The sequence below is a fragment of the Chamaea fasciata genome, unplaced genomic scaffold (assembly GCF_029207755.1).
Source record: "Chamaea fasciata isolate MVZ Bird 193981 ecotype frontalis unplaced genomic scaffold, bChaFas1.0.hap1 SCAF_14, whole genome shotgun sequence".
In the NCBI taxonomy this organism is placed as follows: domain Eukaryota; kingdom Metazoa; phylum Chordata; class Aves; order Passeriformes; family Sylviidae; genus Chamaea; species Chamaea fasciata.
In genome coordinates this window covers 4,118,836-4,139,971 of record NW_027094099.1, presented here as the reverse complement: position 1 = coordinate 4,139,971, position 21,136 = coordinate 4,118,836, and the positions used below count along the sequence as shown (strand labels likewise).

The window sequence follows — 21,136 nt, the reverse complement described above, 5'->3', positions numbered from 1 at the left end:
TAACAACATTGTAAACTTCATTCGTAACATATTTTATGCAATAGAACTGAACGAAGTGCAGTGTACCCATAACTTAAGGCACAAGGTTTTGATCTTGATGATTTCACTGAGTTAAGCTACCACAGGGCTAAAATGGAGAATTAACAACAGACTACACAAAGTCAGTCTCACCAATTCTTCCAGTTTCAGCAGAGTACCATTATCCTGGGCTTTAAACAGGAATGGTTTGGATGAGCTTTCATAGCCAACTACTCTTACACAAAGTTCACCAGATGAGTTTTCAGGCCAAAATGGAAGACACTGTAAGACAAGAAATACATATGACTTAAACACTTCCTATATGTTCAACATGGAAACCCAGCAGTAAAACTAACAGGTTTGTGTGACTATTTCACATGCCTTAGTTCTTACCCAAGTATCTCCTGATGAATATATCTACATCTACTAAATTACCTAAACTGAAGGACTTGATGAATGTACCAGCATATGCAACCTGCAGTGTTCAAGTTCCCCTGGGATGTGAAATATCCATGTCATGCTTCCATAAGAGAACTGCTCTTCCCTTCAGTGACACCTAAACACCATTGTTTGTCAAATGATATCAAAAAGAAAAAAACATGAAACATTACCTCTGAAGCTGAGATATAATTCCATCTATTAGTTGGAAGAGAACCATTAGGACCAATTTCCCCAACTTCAAGTTCCAAAGAAGATTTGTTTGCTATTGTGTAGAATGGAGTGAAGGTAACTATCCTGGTAAGGTTGAAACTGCTCATTCTGATGCTAACTCCAACCTGTTGAACAAGGAGAATTTGACCAAATAATCAGCAACAAGCTAAGAAAAGTCAGGATAGAAAAAATAGAAAAGCCAACTTCACTGTAATTACAAAGCCTAACACACAACACTCCTGTTCTGTCTGAAGTAAAAGCACCGAGCATGGAGTAAAATCAGCAGATTATGCAACACAAGAGTAAACTGACAGGGTTAGCAGCAGCATTTTGCAGGTGCAGCTTTTGTGGGGAAAATCCACCAGAAATGCCTCGAGAGTAAATCAAGACAACTTAAAAGACCATTATCATCAGAAAACAGTTAAAGAGTACATGAAAACACAACTCCCCACATCTCTTTACTCTGCACAGTTGTGGAAATGTAGTCTTGAATAAGGAGTGCAGATCTAAACACTTGCGAACAATTGTGAGCAATTATCTCCACTATGCACGTTCATCATTGTGTTTTCAAACAGCCGAGTACTACACAATTGTAGAAAAGAAGTCAAAGCAAAAGAACCCAAAGAGAGCTTCACAAATCACAGGAAGAGATCTTACCAGATAGTCCATGTTATTAGCTGAACACCTGACACATCCATAGCTTCCTACAGTATCAAGGGAAAAGCTGCTGGACCAAGCACTAGTCGAAACACAGAGCTGGATCTGCACACAAGAAACAATAGGCAAAGTAATTCAGTCAACTCATCTTCCTTCTATAGTTAATGCATTATGGAGTGCAATTATATCACACGTAGCAATGTAAAGACATTTTGATGCTTTTAGCACCTTCCATAAATTAGGACAATATAAGAATGTAGTACTACTATCCATATTCTGATTTATTAATCTGTGATCGAGTTCTGGGAAAAATGTTACAGTAAAAGGTATCAAAGCAGAGTAGTCCTCACTGACTCATGCTCAGGACAGCACAGATCAATGGGAAAAAAGCCCACAACTTTGTGATGCTTCAGAAACTTGAAGAGATGGAAGAAAATAATCAAATGAACACTGTTTTTCAATCATTTCTTCAACTATTGTTAGGTAAAAGAAGTTATTTAAAAGGAATGAAGGGTCACCTCCAAAAAACCTTTTATTGCTGTACTCTTCACTTGACCATGTAAACATCACATCATACCAAAACCAAAACAAAAGGAATGTGTTTAACACAAAACAGAATATTTACAGTGTGTATTTTAAATGTCCAAGTACCAAAGAAAGCAGCAGTCAAATTAAAGCCTTTAGACTCAAAAACTAAGGAAAAAAAAATATTCCTTATATAAAATGTGTGTGTATCTTCCCCCTCAGAGCATGGCCTAAAGACTGACATCTAAAGCAAGCATACCTTGTTCTTACTGAAGATGTTTTTCTTTTTAAATGAAAACAGAACAATATCTCTGTAGTCTGCTGGATGCTTCACGTGAGTGTCTTCAGCTCGGTACTGGAGAACGCGGGAAGTCTTGTTGATGATCCAGTAGGGGCTGAACACGGACAGCACCATGTGGCTCCCGATGCGCCTCGAGTGGATGTAAACATCCACCGTCATCTCTGAGGCAGAGTGAGATGTGAAACGCACAGGGAAAAACTCAGACATCCCCTCACAGATTTTAAGATGGCCATTCCAGTCTCTGCCTTGATATTTTAACAACACAAGCTCCATTATTTCTCCACTGATTCTTGAATGAAAAACATCTGCAGCACTCCCTTCGGTTAATTCACGGGCTTCTGCGGTTCCCTGTAGCAGAATTAGACAAGGCAAATTAAGCTTTTCACACATAAAATCTAGGTATTGAAGAAACAGCATTTTATTCTCTTGTAGGATGTACATTTCAGATAATTCAGTAACCCATGTCCTCATCTCCAATCACTTTCACTTGAGATTGAGCCTGTGAATAATTTGAGATCAACACCACTTTACTTGCAGAGCAGTAAACACTGCTTAATTCTGGATTTCAGGAAGGCAGACTAGTTCTAACATAGCCCCTGTTTTCACTCCCTCCCTCCTCCATGATTTCCAAAGGATTTTGGCAATGAGTTCTTACCCATACTCTCACAATACTGGGTGTAACACTGCACTGGACTATGTTGCAGAGGCACAGCCAGGATTTTTCACACTAAAGAACCCTCAAGGTACAAACCTGCAGTTCTGCCATACTACTTGGTAACACAACTTCGCTCAGGCAATAGCATCCAACAACAGTAGCTTTCCTAATTTTTACTGATAAACACTTCTAATGATAAACAGTATATTTTACTGTATGGAATAGTGGCCAGGCTTGATTAGCCCAGGGATGTAAAGACAATAAGCACAAACCCCTGTACAGGTACAGTGACTTCAGAAATAGATACGGATTACTGGTTTCTGGCTCACTGGTCAGGGCAGCAGCACTCTGTTCTACACTGTTACTCCAAGTACTGACGTACAGTAGAGGTGAGGAAAACTGGAAATAGTGCCATTGGGATGTTGGACACAAGGGAAAGATCTAAATGAATGCCACAGCCAGTTATACAAGTAGGACAAAACAGAACAAACAAGGATGGCAGTCCTAAATGCTCACACCTGCTGTATTTACTAAAATCACTCAGCCTTAACGAAGAAATACTAGATACTGAAAATACTGAACAGACAGGAAAACAGTCTGTGTAACATCCTTCAAAGGTGCTTCCAATTTGTGCGAGCAAGACCTCACAATAGTGATCAATAAAGAAACAGTGCCAGAATGGACAGGTTTTGCATTTTCTACACAGAAAAAAAAAGCTCTAGAAATTACAGATGCTTTCTCTGATACCTCTTCATGTGAAGCTAAAGACAGCTTGCAAAATACAAACAGAATCTCAGAAGAATGTAAAAGAAAAAGACTAACCCAGTACAGGATTCCTGTTAAAGCAGCAAGGCAGAGCTGGCCAGGCACACACAAATTTAAAACAATCCCCAAAACATCCAGAATCAATTACCTGCCTCATTGATTTACAATAGAAAATAAAAATCCCAACATTCAGCATCTTCCACACTACATTCGCTGTCACTTCTAAGTAAATGTATTCTGACTTAAAACCAAGAAAAGGATTTACAAATAAAACCATAAAGTAACTTACCTCAAGTAAGTATCTCAAGGAGTATGGTAGAAGATTCCTCACTGTCAGTGTCGGGTAAAGGTGAATAATGTAGGCAGGATCCAACTCCTCTACAGAACTTGAAATAAAATTTAGTTCATCAGGTACAGCTGTTGAGCTGATTATTAGAGGCAAGAAACTGGTCTCAGTGGCTGGGCACTGTAACAAGCACTTGACTTCATTACTCCTGTGCAGCTCTTCCCTCCAGGCAATGTAAGTTGTAGACTCCTTGAACTGACCCTCAAATATTCCTGTTGGTCGGACATACAGATGGCACCTGCAGGAAAACAGCAGCAATTGTACACAATGGCTTTGCACTGACACCTAACTTCATCCATTTTAAGGTCACGGCTAACATACTGATGGGCTTTTGCAGCACACTAATTACCTAACAAAGACAGCACTTAGGAGTTTTAGTCCAGTCAGGAAGACTTCCACGTGCCAATTCAGGCTTCAAAATTAATGCTGTGTTTGTGCATCAGTGTCACAGACTGGCCTAGAGACCAGAGAAAACATACCTGTATGAATGCAAGGGAACATGAAACTCTTCTTCTGGCTTGGATACGCCAATTGGCTTCAGCAACTTGGAGCCTTTAGCCAGTTCATAGACCACAAATGGAATTGAGAAATGGTTCTTGATCTAGAAACAAAATGAGTAATTTTTCATGATGTGGCATAAATTTTTAAAGGAAGAACTATCAGTAACAACAAGGAAAACCAACATTAGTAGATTTAACCAAATTCCTCTAGAAAACAGACTTGAGCTGTCTTAATGCACAAGTATATGACAAAACTCTATTCAAGTCCCGTGAACTGAAAAACACACTTAAAATATCACACAGCATAAAAAGTAACCCAAATGCTGAGGATATTAGAAAGCCAAACAGAAAAGGGAAAACCAAAGGAAAAATCATGTCACAAATAGGGCAAAATACTTCGTAACTGGCCTTTAGGTAACATTTTGAAAAAGTATGCTCTTGAAAAAATACATTAAGGAAGGAAGGTGACTCATTGAAGAGCAGTGCTTTCACGTGGGAAATGGATTTGTAGAGTTTTTAAAACCTGACAGAAGGCTCACATAGTATGCATTGTATACAAACTTTGAGATAAGAGATGCTGACTTAGAAATGCTATAGAACAGGTATTGTTGAGACAGAAATGGAACTAGAAACAAGTTTTAAAGGATGGCTTTGCAAATAAGACTAGATACTTCGGAGAAATAGAATTATGAAAGATGCACTGTAGTAGGACCCACGAGGGGTAATTTTAGATGGTTGGCTTTAAAGCATTTACAACATTGTGTGGTAAAAGCTGATAGGGTAAGGAACGCTTATAATGTATTGTAATTAGGAAATAGTTGGCTTCTGATTGTGATGGCGTCAATTATAACACCTGTATTGTCTCACCCTTCACATGAGACTGAAAATGGAATAAAAGTTTTTAAAACACCTCTCAGCTGCCCCATCTCTGGGTCAGAAAAGGGCATAATCTGACACTTTCAGGGATTTGGTTTCTGTGCTGGGTCTTTACCTGCAGAGGGGAGCGCAGAGTGATGACTTTATTTCCTTCCACGGCATCGATCTGCACAACGATGGAGTCTGAGGCAGCGGCTGCAGCTCTGATGTTGTACAGGCGGCGGCCAGGCTTGGCCACGGGAATGCTGAGCACCTCCTTATATCCCCGAAGTTCTGATCCATGAAAACAGACAAAAGTCTTTATTAGCAACACAAATCACATTACCATTTCCTATCTGAACAGTACTTAAGCTTCTCAAAACTCAGCAACAACCAGGACCAAAGTATGCTCTGGCAAAAGCACCTTAAACACTACTTGAGTACCACTGAAGGAAAGCTTAGGGTCCAAATACTCCTCAACTCCACAACTTTGGATTATGATTTATACACAGCATGGGAAATACTGCAAGCTGTTATCAAAGGTATTTGTTAGCTGAGTTAACGAACACAGAACAAGCTTCGTATCACAGCCAAGTACCTTCATATGGGATGTGACAGAAAGGGGAAAACTCAGATGATTAGGTATTAGTAGCTATTGTAACCTGTTTTTCTTAGGAATATTTCCTGGCAAAGCTAAAAACACGGAATCATAACTGGTCCCAAGTAGTAGCTGGGTAGCTAGAGAAAGCCAAATGAAATTAGTGATAGGATAAATGGAAATCCTGTTTAACAGGAGCTGGAACACAGGCCTGTGTCACAGGGGCCTCTAAGATGGTTTATCAATGACTACTCCACTAGAACGTCTTCCAGTTCTCCCAAGGGGTAGAAAAAAAAGAAACATTCTTTTCACTTTCTGAAAATCTGGAGTGGAGGAATTTTCCATCTTTTTCAGAAGCCCAGTACCTGTTTTGTGGGGTTTTTTTTAACTGGCATCAATATTCAAAGGTAATTCCAACACAAGACACTTGACCTGGATTTCTATCGCACTGAATTTACCTTCCACCTTCCCATGCACAGCCTGTCATTACAAACAGTGCTCCTCAGCATAATACCTAAATTTAAAGAGAAGACAGAGCTTTCCTGTCGGTACAATGCAGACAACCTCCCTCGCTGGGGGGCTTCAAACACAGAGTATTCCAGTTCCATGCTCTGACCAGGTTCGAGTTCATTCATGTTTTCTTTTTCAGCTGAATCCACTATCCGGAAATTGGAGCTAGGAAACACTTTGAGAGGAACACCCAGTGCATTTCTCACTATGAAAGGTGCTGCCTCTTTAAAGGAGTAGTCAAAGGTGGATGCAGTTGCTTCTGAAAATGCCTGTAAATAACAAAATATACAGTAAGTCATACATAAATAGCCACAATAACATTCCTATAAGGGCTTTAAAAGACAATTCCCATCAACTACCTTTTTTAAGAGAGGAGGAATTATAGACACCAGGACTTGCGTTCTCTCTTATGTTCTCTATAGTAGCATTTCAGGCAAGTACAGGTTACTTCCAGAGAATTTAATTTATTCTGAGATTTGCAGCAAATATTGATGCTACAATAAGGATTCATGCTCCTCATGGGGAATTTTTTCAAATCTTAGGTTGTAAGAGAAACATAAGATCTGGGACACAGAAGTCAGAAGGAGACGGAACATGTCCAAGCTCCAAATTCAATCACAATTTGTACATACAAACTTTTGTTTGGTTACACAGAAGCCACAGTAACTGACTGCCAGTACAGACTTACAGTGTAAGCAAGTACTTAGAGAACTGCTATTCATTTAGAATTAAAAAAGAAGTAGGCATAAGTCACATTCTGTAAAAATAGCTTGATTGAGTGACTAAAATTTCTTCACTCCAGAAAAAAAAGGAGTGAAAAGCAGCCTTGACCATTCATAAGCACACCTACTCTCATGAGAAAAATAGGGGTAAAAAGTATTTTTAACACACAGGACATGCTATTCCTGCGGTTTAAAGGCCAATTCTAAAATGCACACTTTTATTAGTACTCAATTAAGCAGAAAATATGGAAAGGAAGTAAATTTCTGTTTTAATATTTCAGAAGGAGTATTGTAGAAAGCAGCTGTGTTTATGAGAGCATTTCATGTCCACTTAACCTGCACATAAAGACACTTCCTTAAGTCCTGCATAGGCATATTTGCTGTCTTAACACCAAAGTTTCTTCTTTCAAAAGGTAACACCACGTTTTTGCTGAGCCTAAAGGAGTCATCTGAGTAAAACTCCTCAGCCCTTTCCGGTAACATTTGTCAGAGCTGCAGAACAGCCACTGACTGGCAGCCAATACAGTTCTTAAAACAAAGAGAATTCAGAATTTCCTACGGAAGCACATAACTGATCACCTTCTGCCTGTTGGGGTTACCTTGGCTAGGTTACTGAAAACAGCAAGACAACATTTGGATATTGTTATATTCATTGTATCCATCGAAGAGATATTAATTGCTGTTTGTGGCTCAGGAATAACAATGAAATCATCCCCAGGCAGCAGACTTCTCTCCTGGACAGGGTTAGTCTTCATCTGAAAGAAAAATTTCATTAGACAACTACAAATCTACAGGCTACTTTCTCCTATGTTAAAACAGGAAAATACTACTTGACTTACACTTGACAATTTCACAAGCTAAATAATATCTACTTTGCCTTGTGAATCTCAGATGCTTTAAACAAACATGGAAATTTTATACCAACATAGAAGGCAAGTTAGTTTCTCTTCTCTGTATTGTTACACACTTCATTGTGTACATGCCCTGATAATTCATATTATTCAGAAAAACCTTAACATCTCTAAAGAATGATTTTTTTTCTCATGTAAAACTGCATAGCTCCTTCAAGCAACAGAATTCAAAAGGTCAATGCCCCATAAAACTTTAAAGAAATTAAAAAACAGCTGCCTATTCAAACCATTTCACATAGTGTCAAGTATCTTTACATACCTCCAGCTTTAAATTCCATTGCTTCTTTCCTCCTTCAACTCGTTCAATAAGTGGCTCCCACACTGCATAGGTTTCATTGTAATAATGAACCTAAAGAAACAATCAAAATTAAATAAGGCATCCAAATACAAAGCAATTCTTATGAAAAACATTAATAAGAAAGCATTTCATGTTTTGAATGACTAGTATTAACTTTTAATGGTTTTAAAAACTAATACACAGAAGTGTAATGTATTCTGTATTTTTCATAAATTACACCATTTTTGAAGAGTTCATTCCCTGGCTTGCTTTGAGAGCAACCAAGGATTCTGGTAACACCATATCTTTTTAAAACTTCCAACTAACAATCTCTTATCTTCTCCCACATGGTTTGAGAGAATGACTTTGAGACCAGAAACTTCAATGCCACAATTACTTTATTGTACTAGGAAATAACAATTAGTTTGAGCCAACTATAGTCTGAATCTGGTCCACTGGAATGATTCTTCTAACTCAAAGCCAATGCCAAGTTTTTAATCTGCTTCCATCACTGCAAATCTGAATAGAAGCTGCAGACTCAAAGGTTCTGGACGCTTACTTGCCTGGCTAAAGAACTCCTCAGAGCATTACAATTTAAACCTATTATTAATTCAGCATATAAAAAGTGTATTAAAAAGTTACTTGAACTCAGGAAATCTGCAGAAGTGTTTTAAGCTAAGTTTGACCCCACATACCTCCAGTGATGTATCAGCAGTGACCTCCCTCAGTGAGGACCAGTTTTTAAGAACACCTGAAAATGTAGATTCCAGTAACAATAAAGGGACAGTTCGATGGCCCAGACCACATTCCAAGGTCATCTGAACAGACTTCACTACAATGTCCAACTTCTCTTGCTTCAGAATGTGTTCATGGTCCTGAAAAGTCTCTGTTGCTTCTGTGGCTATGTCAACACCAAGAAACCAAGCATTGCACTCATCTATAGGCTTCACTTGCCACAAATTCTCAGAAACTTCAGTTGATCCTCCAGAATCCTCCTCTGTTGCTTTGGGTTTTAGGGCAGCCATAATGGTCATGACAGTATTCAAAATTATTGGTGATATCTTGAACAAAGAAAAAGATCTTCTATTAAAATACAAAATCTATGATAAATGGAAATAGCAAACATGAAAAGTCTTTTAAGAGATGCAACTTAATTTCCAAATAAAAGAATCCATTCATGGACTTCCTCTTGTTTTTCTTTCCTGCAAAGTATCCCAAAAACAGTTGCAGCAGCAGCAGGGAGAAGAGTTACTTCCTAATTTTGGAAGAAAGTGGTAGGAGTAATCCTAGAATCTGAAGTATTTAAAATATTCCTTTTTGGTCAAGGGACTGTCAAAACAACAAACACACAATGACGTTTTCCAACACAGAGCAGTTCTAAAATGGGTATTTCTGGAATTTTAACTAATGGAGAAATAAATAATGTAAATAAAAATATGCAAACAACATAAAACTTAAAAAAATAATACTAGAAAAATAATTTTTAAAACCTCACAGAACAAAAACCAAGCTATGGCTTGAGAAACATAGCTGTTCTTCCAAAGACAATTTTAATAATCTTACCTTAATAGTTAATTCCTCTACTGTTACTGCCACAGTGTGTAACCCTGAAGTGTGCACCATACTCTCCATGACCAAAGAGCATGGCCGTAACACCTGAGTGAAAAACAATTTGATTGTTAAGATGACTCCTTAAATGTCACCTTCCCATAAGGTTCATCTTATATTTTTTCACTCCACAGGCCAAAGGGGCACTGATCCCATGAAGCAACAACATGTTTCAGAGTAAAAACATTCCATACAGTGCAACAATCCCACATCCCAATTTGCACAAGCACCATTTTGTACTGGAAGGTTAAAAGTTAAAGGTGAAATAAAAGCTTCTGACTTAATGCTTAAAAACCAGACAAAACAAAAACCCAACACACAGACAGTGATAACACAGTAGAAAACCCCATAATCCTTAAAAAACCTAAAGGCATAAGGGAAGATGAGATGTGAGATGAAGCACAGAGGCCACCTTTGTGGCTCAGAGCTCCCTTGGCAGGAATGCGCAGATGAAGTTCTGGACAAAAGGCTGCTCAGGACTCTACTGCGACAAGGAAATCAACAGGCAGTGAAAAACACTGAGAAAGGTCTTGGGCTTCAAAACCCCTCATACGGTTTCTTCACTAAGACACTTTTAATGTAATTTACAAATGCACAGCACAAGTTTTAGACAGAGCTCAAGCGCTGAAGTCCTGCACCTACTGATCAAAGATTCACTTTTAAATGGCAGAGGGCCCTCCTCTCTTCTGAATAATCAATGGTATGAAAACAGAGTTTTGAGTGCTATAGATAAGCCAGCTAAGGGACATGCCTGTCATCAGTTCTAATTACTTTTTTCATCATGAAACACTGGTTTCCTTACCGTAGTAACATTTTTGCCTTGTTTTTCTTTGAGAAAGGCACATGCCAACACTTTGAAGGCCTTCACTTGAGCAGTCATCCTTTGTGCAAGCTTGTCAGACGTCAGAGAGAAGTCACATTGGAAGGAAACTTTTAAGGCAGGGGCATCAGCATTGGTCAAATTAGCAACAAATACAACTTCTGGATCCATAATCACAGCTTTTACTGTCATGTTTGGCCGCACAGATATTTCTGTGAAAATAAGTTTAAAAAAATCACCTTGAATATAAAAACCAGAAAGAGGAAAGCTATCTATGTGTCAGTGGCCGATCTACACATTCTGAAGAATAAACTAATTTCTTAAGTCTGATACCAAGACTTGAAAATTTTTGGATTAGTTATTTTCAGAATGAAATCTGCAAAGGAGGGAAATGGAGATGGGTGGAAATTGGTTTTACAGACCTGTTGCTGCCTTGGATTTCCCAGAAGCAACTTGCTTTAATTGGAACTGTGGAGATCTTTCAGCTGAAGATACTGGCATTGACTTAATGAAAAAATGTGCTACTGTCAACAAAAATTCCATACTAGCACATATGTACAGCTTGTCAAGGACAGCAACAACTTCAGTTCCATTTTTATCCTGCTTGTATCTTATATCGATCATAGAAATGTCATTTGTGTCATCTTTCTTGTCGATCATTCTGGAAAACAAGTTTAAGAAGTAGTATCTCAAACATCGTAACACGCAGATCTACAAAGATGCATAAGCATGGCCATTTTTTCTCACCATGCCATCTAGAAAGAAGAATTACTACACAAGCAAGCAGTGCTTCTTCCAGAAATAAGAGGGTAGAGGCTTTTCTAGCAGAAGAGTATTTTCAATTTAAAACTAGTGTGCTACATTCTTGAAAGTATGCATGCAGCACATAACAATCAGACTGAAGTTTCAGTGCACACGACTCTAGTTGAGGCTGGATGCCCTCTATTCAGCTGTTCTACAGTTTACTGCAAAATGCCAGCCTCCACGATTTCTTTTTGTTTTGGATAACATGAGAAATCAACATAAAAGAGTAGAAACCTCTTTAACATTATTAAAATGACATTGTTCACTACTTAGGCACAGAGTATTACAGGCCACAACAGACAGCACTACTGAGTTTTGTCAATTCCATGTGAAGCAAAGTATAAAACAAGGAAAAAACCTTCCTCATAAGCTGGAGTTTTTTCATTTCTGATGCAGTCAAACCTACCTTGCAGTAACATTCTGAATTCCTTCTCTGAGATCATCCAAGGTACATGCTTTGAGTTTAACATTGATATCCATGGAGCCATCTGAGAACATCTCCCCTGCAGATGCCATGAGATGCAGCCGGAGCTCACCAAGGCGCAATTTGTCACTGTGCACTGAAAGCAGAGATTCCTACAAGACAAAGTGCAGGGTTATTATCACAGAACAAAGCACGGAGACATTTCCCTTGCTGCTAACCACGTGCATCATCATCCATGAACTGAAGGATCTGATTAGCCTGCTGCTGTCATCAGTCCTCCACTCATACCAATGAGTTCAAGAAACTCACTGAGCAAACAAAAAACCTGCTGGGCTGCAGTGAAGTTGATTCTGCAACACACTGCCAGCAGTTGCTCAGAATGCGTCACTGAAGGAAAATCTATTTGAGCTCTAGATACCTTACCAGAGGATCCCCCCACTCTCATCACACTAACTCATCTAACAAGAGCACCTCAGCAATAGGTGAAATTAAAATAAAATCCCATTTCAGTATCTTTCTTCCTGTGATGCTCATTGCATAAGAACATCAAAAAAATTATACCCAAATAACATCAATGTACACAAAGACATAAAGCAAGCACCTTCACATCTACAAAAAGCAGACTTAATAAAGTCATAAAAACAGGACATTTCACATCTTTCTCTTCTGTTTTCAGCACAGAAAAGAAAGCTCCAACAGACCTCCAGAGAGGATGCCCATGACTGCTCACGCTCAGGGATATGCAAGAGGAAATTATGGGCCATATACGACTTGGATCTGCTTACTAACTCTAGAGGCACCATGCATAGAACTAGCACTGTCTGAGCTAACAATTCCTGCTTTTCGGATATTAATTTTTATTTTGGGTAACTGGAACCAAAGTTTGAATGACCAAATCAAATGCTAGGTGGTTTTGGTGGTTTAGCAATATTCTTAGTGTGACTTGCAGAAATGCACACACCTTCTTCTTAAGGACATTGTCTGCCCAAGAAAGCTCAAACTCCATTAGGAATACATTACAAAGCCAACGCAGCAGATATAACATCATTTTTAAGAGCTGAGTTCTGTCCATGTGAGAAGCCTTGGCTGACCCACCCCACCTGAGTGATAAAAGCTTCGTCACAAACCTGAGTCATGTCACTGTTGTAGAGAGTTACAGAAAGGGACTCAAAATTGAAGTCAAATTTAAGCAATGTATAACGTTCCACAGAAGTCTCAACTGCAGAAACACTTTTTTGTCCAGAATCAACAAGGGCACCTGTCAGTGAAAAGAAGATATTTTTATATTTCTTTTGAACATTGGGTTTGCTTTTGGGGTTTTTTGTTGTTGGTTGTCTTTTTTTTTTAGTTGGTTGGTTCAGTGCTTGGGGTTTTCTAAACTAAGATCAGAAAATCACAAAAAGAGGGAAAGTTCTAAATCCAGAAGAGTTCTCAAAATAATTCACACTTTTAATTTTGTTCTATCCAATGCATACTAAAATTATCTAGCACAGAGTGGTTTAGAAAAGAAGCTGTCATTAGTTTACTGAAGTTCTTTGCTCACTTTAATGAAGAACAATACAAAGCACCAAGTCTGTTTTAGGAGTCTGCACTACTCTTCTTTCCCATTTCTATTTACAGTAGACCAATTCAACTTTTGGTTAAACAGCAATTTTTTGACATTGAAAATTTTGGAGAAAAAATAGGTTTTGGCAAAATGATAACAGTACCTCATCCAGAGACACGCACTGTTTACACTGACACACTATTTGAATACTAATATCTTCCTTGATTGTTATAATTGTGCATTAACATTCTGGGGTAGATGATTTGGCTTTTTTCTTTTTTAACCATATGCAGTTAGAAGAGTGATTGATATAAACTGAAGAACGCAATCATATGAGAAATGAATCACGACAAACACACCACAAAAACTTCTGACCATCAGGAGCTCTCACTCCATGTAAGTGCATATATTCTTATTTATAACTTTTCATAGATATATTTGTAACAGTTAAAACAATTTGTTGTGCTTCAGAAAAATATGATATTTGAATTTGCAAACAGCTCCCTGCACACACATATTCAGCCTTTGAATTGAACATACCCTCAGAGCCACCAGATTCATGTGGAGCTTTCCCTTTTTTAGATATCTGCATATCCTCAATAGACTCTTGAACAGTATTTGGCTGAGAAGAAGCCCCTCCAAGGTTTTCAAGTAAAATTTTCATGATAACAGTTAGATCATCTTCACTGAGTGCAATCTGTAAAGTGATAAAGCCACAAGTTCATTTTTGGGGACAGCATTTCTTCCAACACAGTATGCAAGCATTAACAAGAAACAATGGGCTGCTTCCAGCAGAAACAAACTGGATATTCAAAATTATCCTGCCCGAAACAATCTAAATGATTTGCCCATTTTCCTGTATCATTTGTTACTTGTTATAAACAGGAGTTAAAGCAGTTACAACAAGAAATAACAGTCCATATGATAAACACTTTCTAGACTTGTAAAGGATCTTAGCCTATTAAATATAGGTGTAATTGATAAACATAAGCACTTCTCAACAATTCAGCAATCCAAAAATATGACCAGAAAACATTAAAGCCAAGATTTGCACTGTATACACTAAAGCAACTGTCATTCAATAGGCCTTCAAAGACTTAATGAATATGTATCTAATCATATTACAAAATCACAAAAAAGCAAGCAGTATTAAGTGACAAGATTAGCCCATAGTACACAGTGTAAGAATATTTTTCCTATATTTGGTTAATTTTGCTGGTACTCCTTTAAATCTCTTATTTCTCTGTGCTTCCCCAGTGCAACATTTGGCCACAGCACAGAAACAGGAAAGAACAAGTAAAAAGGCTCAGGAACAAGGAAAAGGTGCCCCAGTTTGGATTTACCCATTTAAATCCATATGGTTAATGCAGGAAAAGAAAAAGTAGAGCCCTCCCTCTGCAAAGATAATTTTAAAATTTTATGTATTAGAGATAGCCTTTCATTTCTAATTACATCTACTATACATAAGTTGATACATAACCTGAATGTTACAGGTTAAATTACTTGAATTGTTAAATCTTGTTTTTAAATGAGACTGAACAGATAACCTCAACGATTTTACTGACTGTTGAGTCAATGGATAGCTCCAACAGACCTCCAGATAAATAAAACCATTTTATTCCATTTGCATGCAGCTACACCAAAACTATTCATTATACAATATCAAAATTCTAACAGATCTATAAACCGGATGATCAAGCTGGAAGTCTTTCAACATACTGTAAAGGACACAAACTTTGAGTTTACAAGTTCCTTAACTAAGCTGAGGACTATTCTGAGAATCCATGTGACTTCTGATACAGCTCTTATTAGTCACGATTTTACCTGCATTGGTTTTAGGTCTCCTTTGATACCAATTGTTGGGCTTTTATGATACCATGCTGCTGCTAAATTTCTCTGCACCAGTAAAGTCAAACTCACAGGACGCAGAATTTCAGAATCTGGTTGTGAATCTGTGGATATGATGCACCTAAAAAAGACAGTGGAAGTAACAGAGGAAAAATGTTGACTAGTTGCAGAATACCAAATAATATCATATTAATCCAGCAAAATTACAGACATAATTAATTTAAAAATAAGCTCATATGCACTTACACCCACCTATGCACTCCAGATGAACTCAAGTTACCGTACTATCATTCCTTTCTTTCCAAGAAGGTTTAGAGATTGTAGACCTGTCTCTACCTAAAAGCACTCCTAAACTTACCTTGGCAAGGTTTTTTGCTTGGTTTTCTATGTTTTCATTGCATACCATGTTTAAATAAGAGAACCATGGACACATCTTCCTTTAGCAAGACACTTCAGCTCAAGAAAAAGCTCCATGTTTACCTTGATAATTTCAAGTGAGTCAGCTGCACATCCATGCTGTCAATGACTGGAGGAAGAGGAGATTCGTCTGAAGACACCAGCTTGAATTCATTCTGAACTCTGATTAAGCCAAGATCAGCTACCAAAGCATTACATGAAGTTGATGATTCAGGGACAACTATGACTGGGGCTTTCAAGTTGATATCCATTAGAAGCCGGAAGCTCTTTTTAGCAAAGTCCTTCATGCTGGAAGCAGCCATTTCTGCTGCCTGGACAGTGACTGCAGTCAGGGCTTCTTGTGCAGCTTGGAAATTGTTCAGGAAGTTCTGTTCATAGGTAGTGAACAAAAGTAAGAGTTCCATGAAAAGAAATAAGCCTCTCAAAAAAAAAAGGCCAGCCCCAGGCAAAATGTAAATTTAAGGGAAGGTAACACCTGTGGTATAAATATGAAATTCCTAATTCAACCACACTCATTTCATGAATAAGCTTACACGTTGTTTAACTGTTACTTTTTAAGGTATTATTAAAGCTATCAGCTCCGTTCATTACTTCTTTTGTCATCATTCCCCTTGGCACTCTTCTGTAAAGCAGTGCAGCTTAAATGGCAACTATTCAGCAAAATACTTCTATGTGCTTGCATATCAGCTCACCACCAGGTACAGGTCAAAAAGAGCTGATTGCATTTTATCTCATTCAAAAAAAACAACAACTTTTAATGTCAAGCAAGAAAACTTAAACTAATGTCTTACCAAGAGAGACATAAAGAACTTGTGTAGGTAAATTATTTGGATGCAGCCCACTTTCAGAGACATTTTACCATCCACCCTTGACATATCAGTGTAGGCTTCCCCTGCAGTGGCATCTGGATAAAGTGACACGTGAAATCTGAACACTTCATCTCCCATTATGCAGACAGCCTAGAAGATTAAGTACACATAGTTAATACTACCAGGTAGTTCTGAAACAAAAAATATTTCCCTAACAAGATCAACAGCAACTTATCAGCAGTACTTGGACATATGGTAGGCACAAAAGGAAACAATAGAATCACCTGTTTTATAGTAATTCCCTCTTCTTATTTGCTTACCTGTAGCCCATTTAATATTTAACCATTGCTACTCAGAACTAATCATATCAGTGCAAACATAATTAAAAAGAATTAAATATTAAATGGGAGAATGTTTTGCTTCCCCGAGGTGAAGGAAATTAACCAACATATTTTGCTAAGTACTACATCATACATTGCATTCTATAACACAGCAAATTAAACTACAGTGCTGCCCTAAATCGCTTGAAGAACTGGGTCTCTTCAGCTGTTTACAACCTGCTCAATACATCACCTTTTTATGGATTGTTTTTGGATCAACATTTGTAATTACAATGTCCTCAAGTCTGGAGAACACTTTAATCTCTTTAGGCTTCATAGCCACAGATGCATCCATTCCTGAATGAAACAAAAGAAGGTAATAAATGCACTTCAACAAATTTCTGAGTAAACACTTCTGCTAAAAAACAAACAAGCCCCCCAAATTAATTATTACTGAGTACAAAACATAGTAACAGCTTAGAATCCAGCCTTCTGCTATGTAACAAGGAATGCTAAGTCTGAGAGAGAAGTCAGGGCCTTACTGCACATGACAAAGTTGCCAAATAAACTTGATTCTAAGACTAGAGTACAATTCACCAACACTACCTAAGATCTAGCTATTAAAAAAGGCAAGTTTGTGTTATCTAAAACATAGCTCCTTCACTTCTTTTAATGTTACTACACTTAGAAATTGTCTTCATTTTCTGAGTCAAACATTTTTTTTCCTTGCATATCATTTCATACAATCAAAATATATTGAAACACGTTAGAGAAATCTGCAGTGCACACATAGGCCTTTTAGAAGTGAATGGAGGGAAACAGCCTATTTCTGGCTACAGCCAGCTTCATCCAGTATTTAAATAAAAAACACCTTACCTTGTATTCTAATGTCTGCAATGCTACAGGTCTGATCACACACTGTAATACTGAATGCATTTAGCTTTGCAGTGAGTTTTAATTCACAGACATCGTCATGGGCTGCATCACCAGACACTGGACAGGAAACACAGGAGACATACAAGGAGTTCAAGTATTAGAAGCCCACTGCTTAAAACAAATAGTAGAGTAGTTTTGTACGTATATAAACTATTCAAAAGCAACCTGCAGTCATTCCCTAAAAGATATGATAATCCTTAGTCAAAATGTGAAAAAGTAATTTATTAACAGTTTCCTTCAGGCACATGAACTGCCACCAACCAACATAGGCAAAAAGCCATCCAGATGATGTCTTCTCTCCTCATTAATACCTACTTTTCATGCATCAGTTGCTGAATGCAGTATACACTACATTATTTGAAACACTCTCACATGAGAAATGCTCCTCTGTGTCAAGTAGCAAAGCCAATTTAGGCATATTAGCTGCAGCAACACTGTACAAACACAAAATGTAAGAGCCACTGGACTCAATCCCAACAGTTTTAGGATTAGAAAACCTTGAATTTCACAAACAACACTACAAGCACAAGAATCAAGAACACCAGACCTGACAAAACATTCAGGAGCTTCCGTGTAAAAACTCTTACTCTTTCAAGGTTACAGAGACCTGTAATTAAAATAAATACACCACCCCTGCAGTTCAGAACTTCTCTCTGCTGCCCCAGAGGAGCATTTATTTTCAGCAATGTAAGCACTCTTTGGAGCCCTCACATTGGAAAGCTACATGGTTGTGACACTAAACCTCTAGAAAGGCTTTACACTGCAGCATCATTTATTCCAAAAAATGAATCTACCCAGGGAAGTTATATTGAGCAAGGAGAATTTGTAAAACTAAGCAACAGGAAAAATGTCTGCTTCTTTTTTTAATAAGATTATTTTCTCCCCATTTACAGTTGTGCATCCTTTGTTTTTCACCAAACATACTGCGATGCTTTCATATGAAATAATATCCTTTGCTACTGAAGGTGAGATGCTATTAAACAACAAAAGTACAGCCTTTCTAATATGACACTACCTGGTCTAAGAGCACTTCCTTTTTCCTGTTCTTTCATTTGAGGCTTGTGGTCTGATGATTTATCAGTACTGGGAAGACCACCTGATGGAACACTGAAGGTGAGGAAACCCATGATGGAAAGCAAAGCCTCTGTGTGAAGCACTATATCCAAACAGGAAAAGATGACCTAAAACAAAGGCAAGGAGACAAAGTAATATTATTATTTAGTAGCAGTTTATACCATAACAACTCAGAGTTTCTGTTATAGGATGAAGGGGAAAAGCCTCTTGCTCAATTTCACAAGTATTTGACTCTTCTCTCTCCATCCCCTTCAACCTCACACTCCAGGAGCTCCAGAATAGATGAGGGCGCCAGGGAAGGGAAGCTTAAAACAGCTAAAGAGGAAACGTGCCAATCTAAAAATTGATGCCGCATGTGGTTATGCCTTTTCAGGACACTCTCTTTAGTTCTGCTGCATTTCATTTCGTGGCATTTCATTCAGCACTTTGGTCGGCAACTTCAGAACCACGTATGAAGATATTTTAGTAGATACGGTACAACAACATGTGGGCAGCACCTACTCCTTGCAGTATTACTGAAATCCAGCATCAGTCACTTCTTCCACAAAAGGCCATCAAGAAGCAGCTCAACACACCACTACTCTTTTAAAGGAAACATTTTAAAAGCAGAATGGCACCCTTATTTCAGAAGTCACTGATGCCATGGAAAATTACTCATGAATAGTTGCTTTCAGGAGAAGTGCAAGGACTAATTGCACTCAAGACCCCTGAGAATGCTACTTGGTCATTTCAGCTCACATCTCAATTTCACTGTTACTGTTACAAGCTCAGAAACACAAGGCCTTGGTATCTCTCTCTGCTAACTGTATCACTCCAGAAACAAAACACATGCTAAAGGCCTCAGCTAAAATCAATTAGACATTTTTCTAACTAGCAAAAGAATATAGTTTTTAGCTTAAAAAATGAATACAATAAATACTTCCATTAAAAATCCTTTTATCTACCTGGATTTGTCTTTGAAGTAGTTAAATACAAAGCAGTAAGTTTTAATGATGAGAGTCAGGGCTTTGGTTTTGGGTTGGTTTTGTTTCTTTTTTTTTTTTCCTCATCAATGAGAAGAAAAAAGGGAGCAACTAATACAGCTGCTATGATTTGAAAAGTTTAAAAAAAAATTAAATACATCCATAACTTACATTTATGATTTGTTTGGTGCTTTGGTAAGTAGTGACAAAGTCTGGTCCATCAGGATCAGCCTAAAGGGAAAGAAAAAAAAAGGGACACAGTCAATCTCTATTGAATAAGCCAGTAATTAATAATCATTATGAATAATTTTATTAACTGAATTATCTAAACTTATCCCACACACAAGGATTATTCCAATTGCAAAAGAAAAGGAAAGTGATGAAGCCTCAACAAACAAGTTCTTCAAATAAGGCACTAGCAAGAAAACCAGAATGGGGTACTCACAATGCTCTGCTCAGGGACATTTCATAGCACATATTTTGCCAAAATTCAGCTAGCTAGTTACAAAACTTTCTCTCATACAGAATCTATTTAAAGTGGGTCAATTTACATTTACTACTTTGCTAGTACAAATTAATTTATTTTTCACTATGCAAATGATGCCATTCCAGATAAGAGTATTGAGGAGCCCACTGGTTCTACAACCTATCAGATTCCCAGGCATTCATGCAATTTTTGAAGGCCTTTTTTAAGCTACCAACATATCACTCTTCAATTGTGAGTTTTATCACCTGTAGAGTCACTCTTGACTTACACAGGCAAAGACCATCACACCTGTTAAGTGTCACAAAGGTCCTCATTTGTGCTGCGCACACAGAACACAAACTAAGGTTTGTCTTGCCACACAGATTTCAGTGAGAGCATTGACTTATGAAGCAAGCACTATATGGAAGCAGTGGAGACTTAAATGAAATGCCAAATTGAAAACCAGGTATACAGGAGAAGGCCTGGGTAAGTTTTAGATACAAATCTACAGGCTAAGTATGGAAGCCTTACTTTACTCCCCATGTAATTTTACTGAAAATGTATTGAAACCTTAATATATTCCATTTTCAAAAGATGTTCATCTGTCTCACTTGAGGAATTCAGAATGCAAAGAGGATCTCCTTTTGAGTCTGCAAACAAAGAAATAAGAATGTGAAGTGTTTCCACTCACAAGCTTTACACCACCTATGCAATGTCTCCATGCTAATTCTCTATTACATACTGATTAGATACTATTCTTGCTGAAAGAGTGAAAGTAAACAGCTATTTTTTTTACGAAGAAGCTGCACAT

General features: G+C 37.8%; 1 protein-coding gene across 4 annotated transcripts in view; it reads right to left on the bottom strand.

Annotated features, from left to right (window-relative positions):
* The window catches only part of VPS13C (vacuolar protein sorting 13 homolog C), a 74,303-nt gene that overhangs the window by 20,960 nt on the left and 32,207 nt on the right, over positions 1-21,136 (bottom strand). For all 4 annotated transcript variants that reach the window (XM_066196584.1, XM_066196585.1, XM_066196581.1 and 1 more), the window contains 25 exons: positions 20,896-20,975; positions 20,031-20,090; positions 18,839-19,004; positions 17,764-17,880; positions 17,141-17,244; positions 16,550-16,717; positions 15,822-16,126; positions 15,318-15,462; positions 14,034-14,190; positions 13,075-13,205; positions 11,930-12,099; positions 11,142-11,380; positions 10,702-10,931; positions 9,855-9,947; positions 8,987-9,352; positions 8,274-8,363; positions 7,703-7,858; positions 6,386-6,650; positions 5,410-5,567; positions 4,398-4,519; positions 3,862-4,156; positions 2,111-2,500; positions 1,327-1,431; positions 630-794; positions 172-300 (listed from right to left, as the gene is read on the bottom strand). In XM_066196584.1, coding sequence (XP_066052681.1) covers positions 172-300; positions 630-794; positions 1,327-1,431; positions 2,111-2,500; positions 3,862-4,156; positions 4,398-4,519; positions 5,410-5,567; positions 6,386-6,650; positions 7,703-7,858; positions 8,274-8,363; positions 8,987-9,352; positions 9,855-9,947; positions 10,702-10,931; positions 11,142-11,380; positions 11,930-12,099; positions 13,075-13,205; positions 14,034-14,190; positions 15,318-15,462; positions 15,822-16,126; positions 16,550-16,717; positions 17,141-17,244; positions 17,764-17,880; positions 18,839-19,004; positions 20,031-20,090; positions 20,896-20,975 — 4,406 coding nt within the window. The remainder of the gene's footprint in view (positions 1-171; positions 301-629; positions 795-1,326; positions 1,432-2,110; positions 2,501-3,861; positions 4,157-4,397; positions 4,520-5,409; positions 5,568-6,385; positions 6,651-7,702; positions 7,859-8,273; positions 8,364-8,986; positions 9,353-9,854; positions 9,948-10,701; positions 10,932-11,141; positions 11,381-11,929; positions 12,100-13,074; positions 13,206-14,033; positions 14,191-15,317; positions 15,463-15,821; positions 16,127-16,549; positions 16,718-17,140; positions 17,245-17,763; positions 17,881-18,838; positions 19,005-20,030; positions 20,091-20,895; positions 20,976-21,136) is intronic.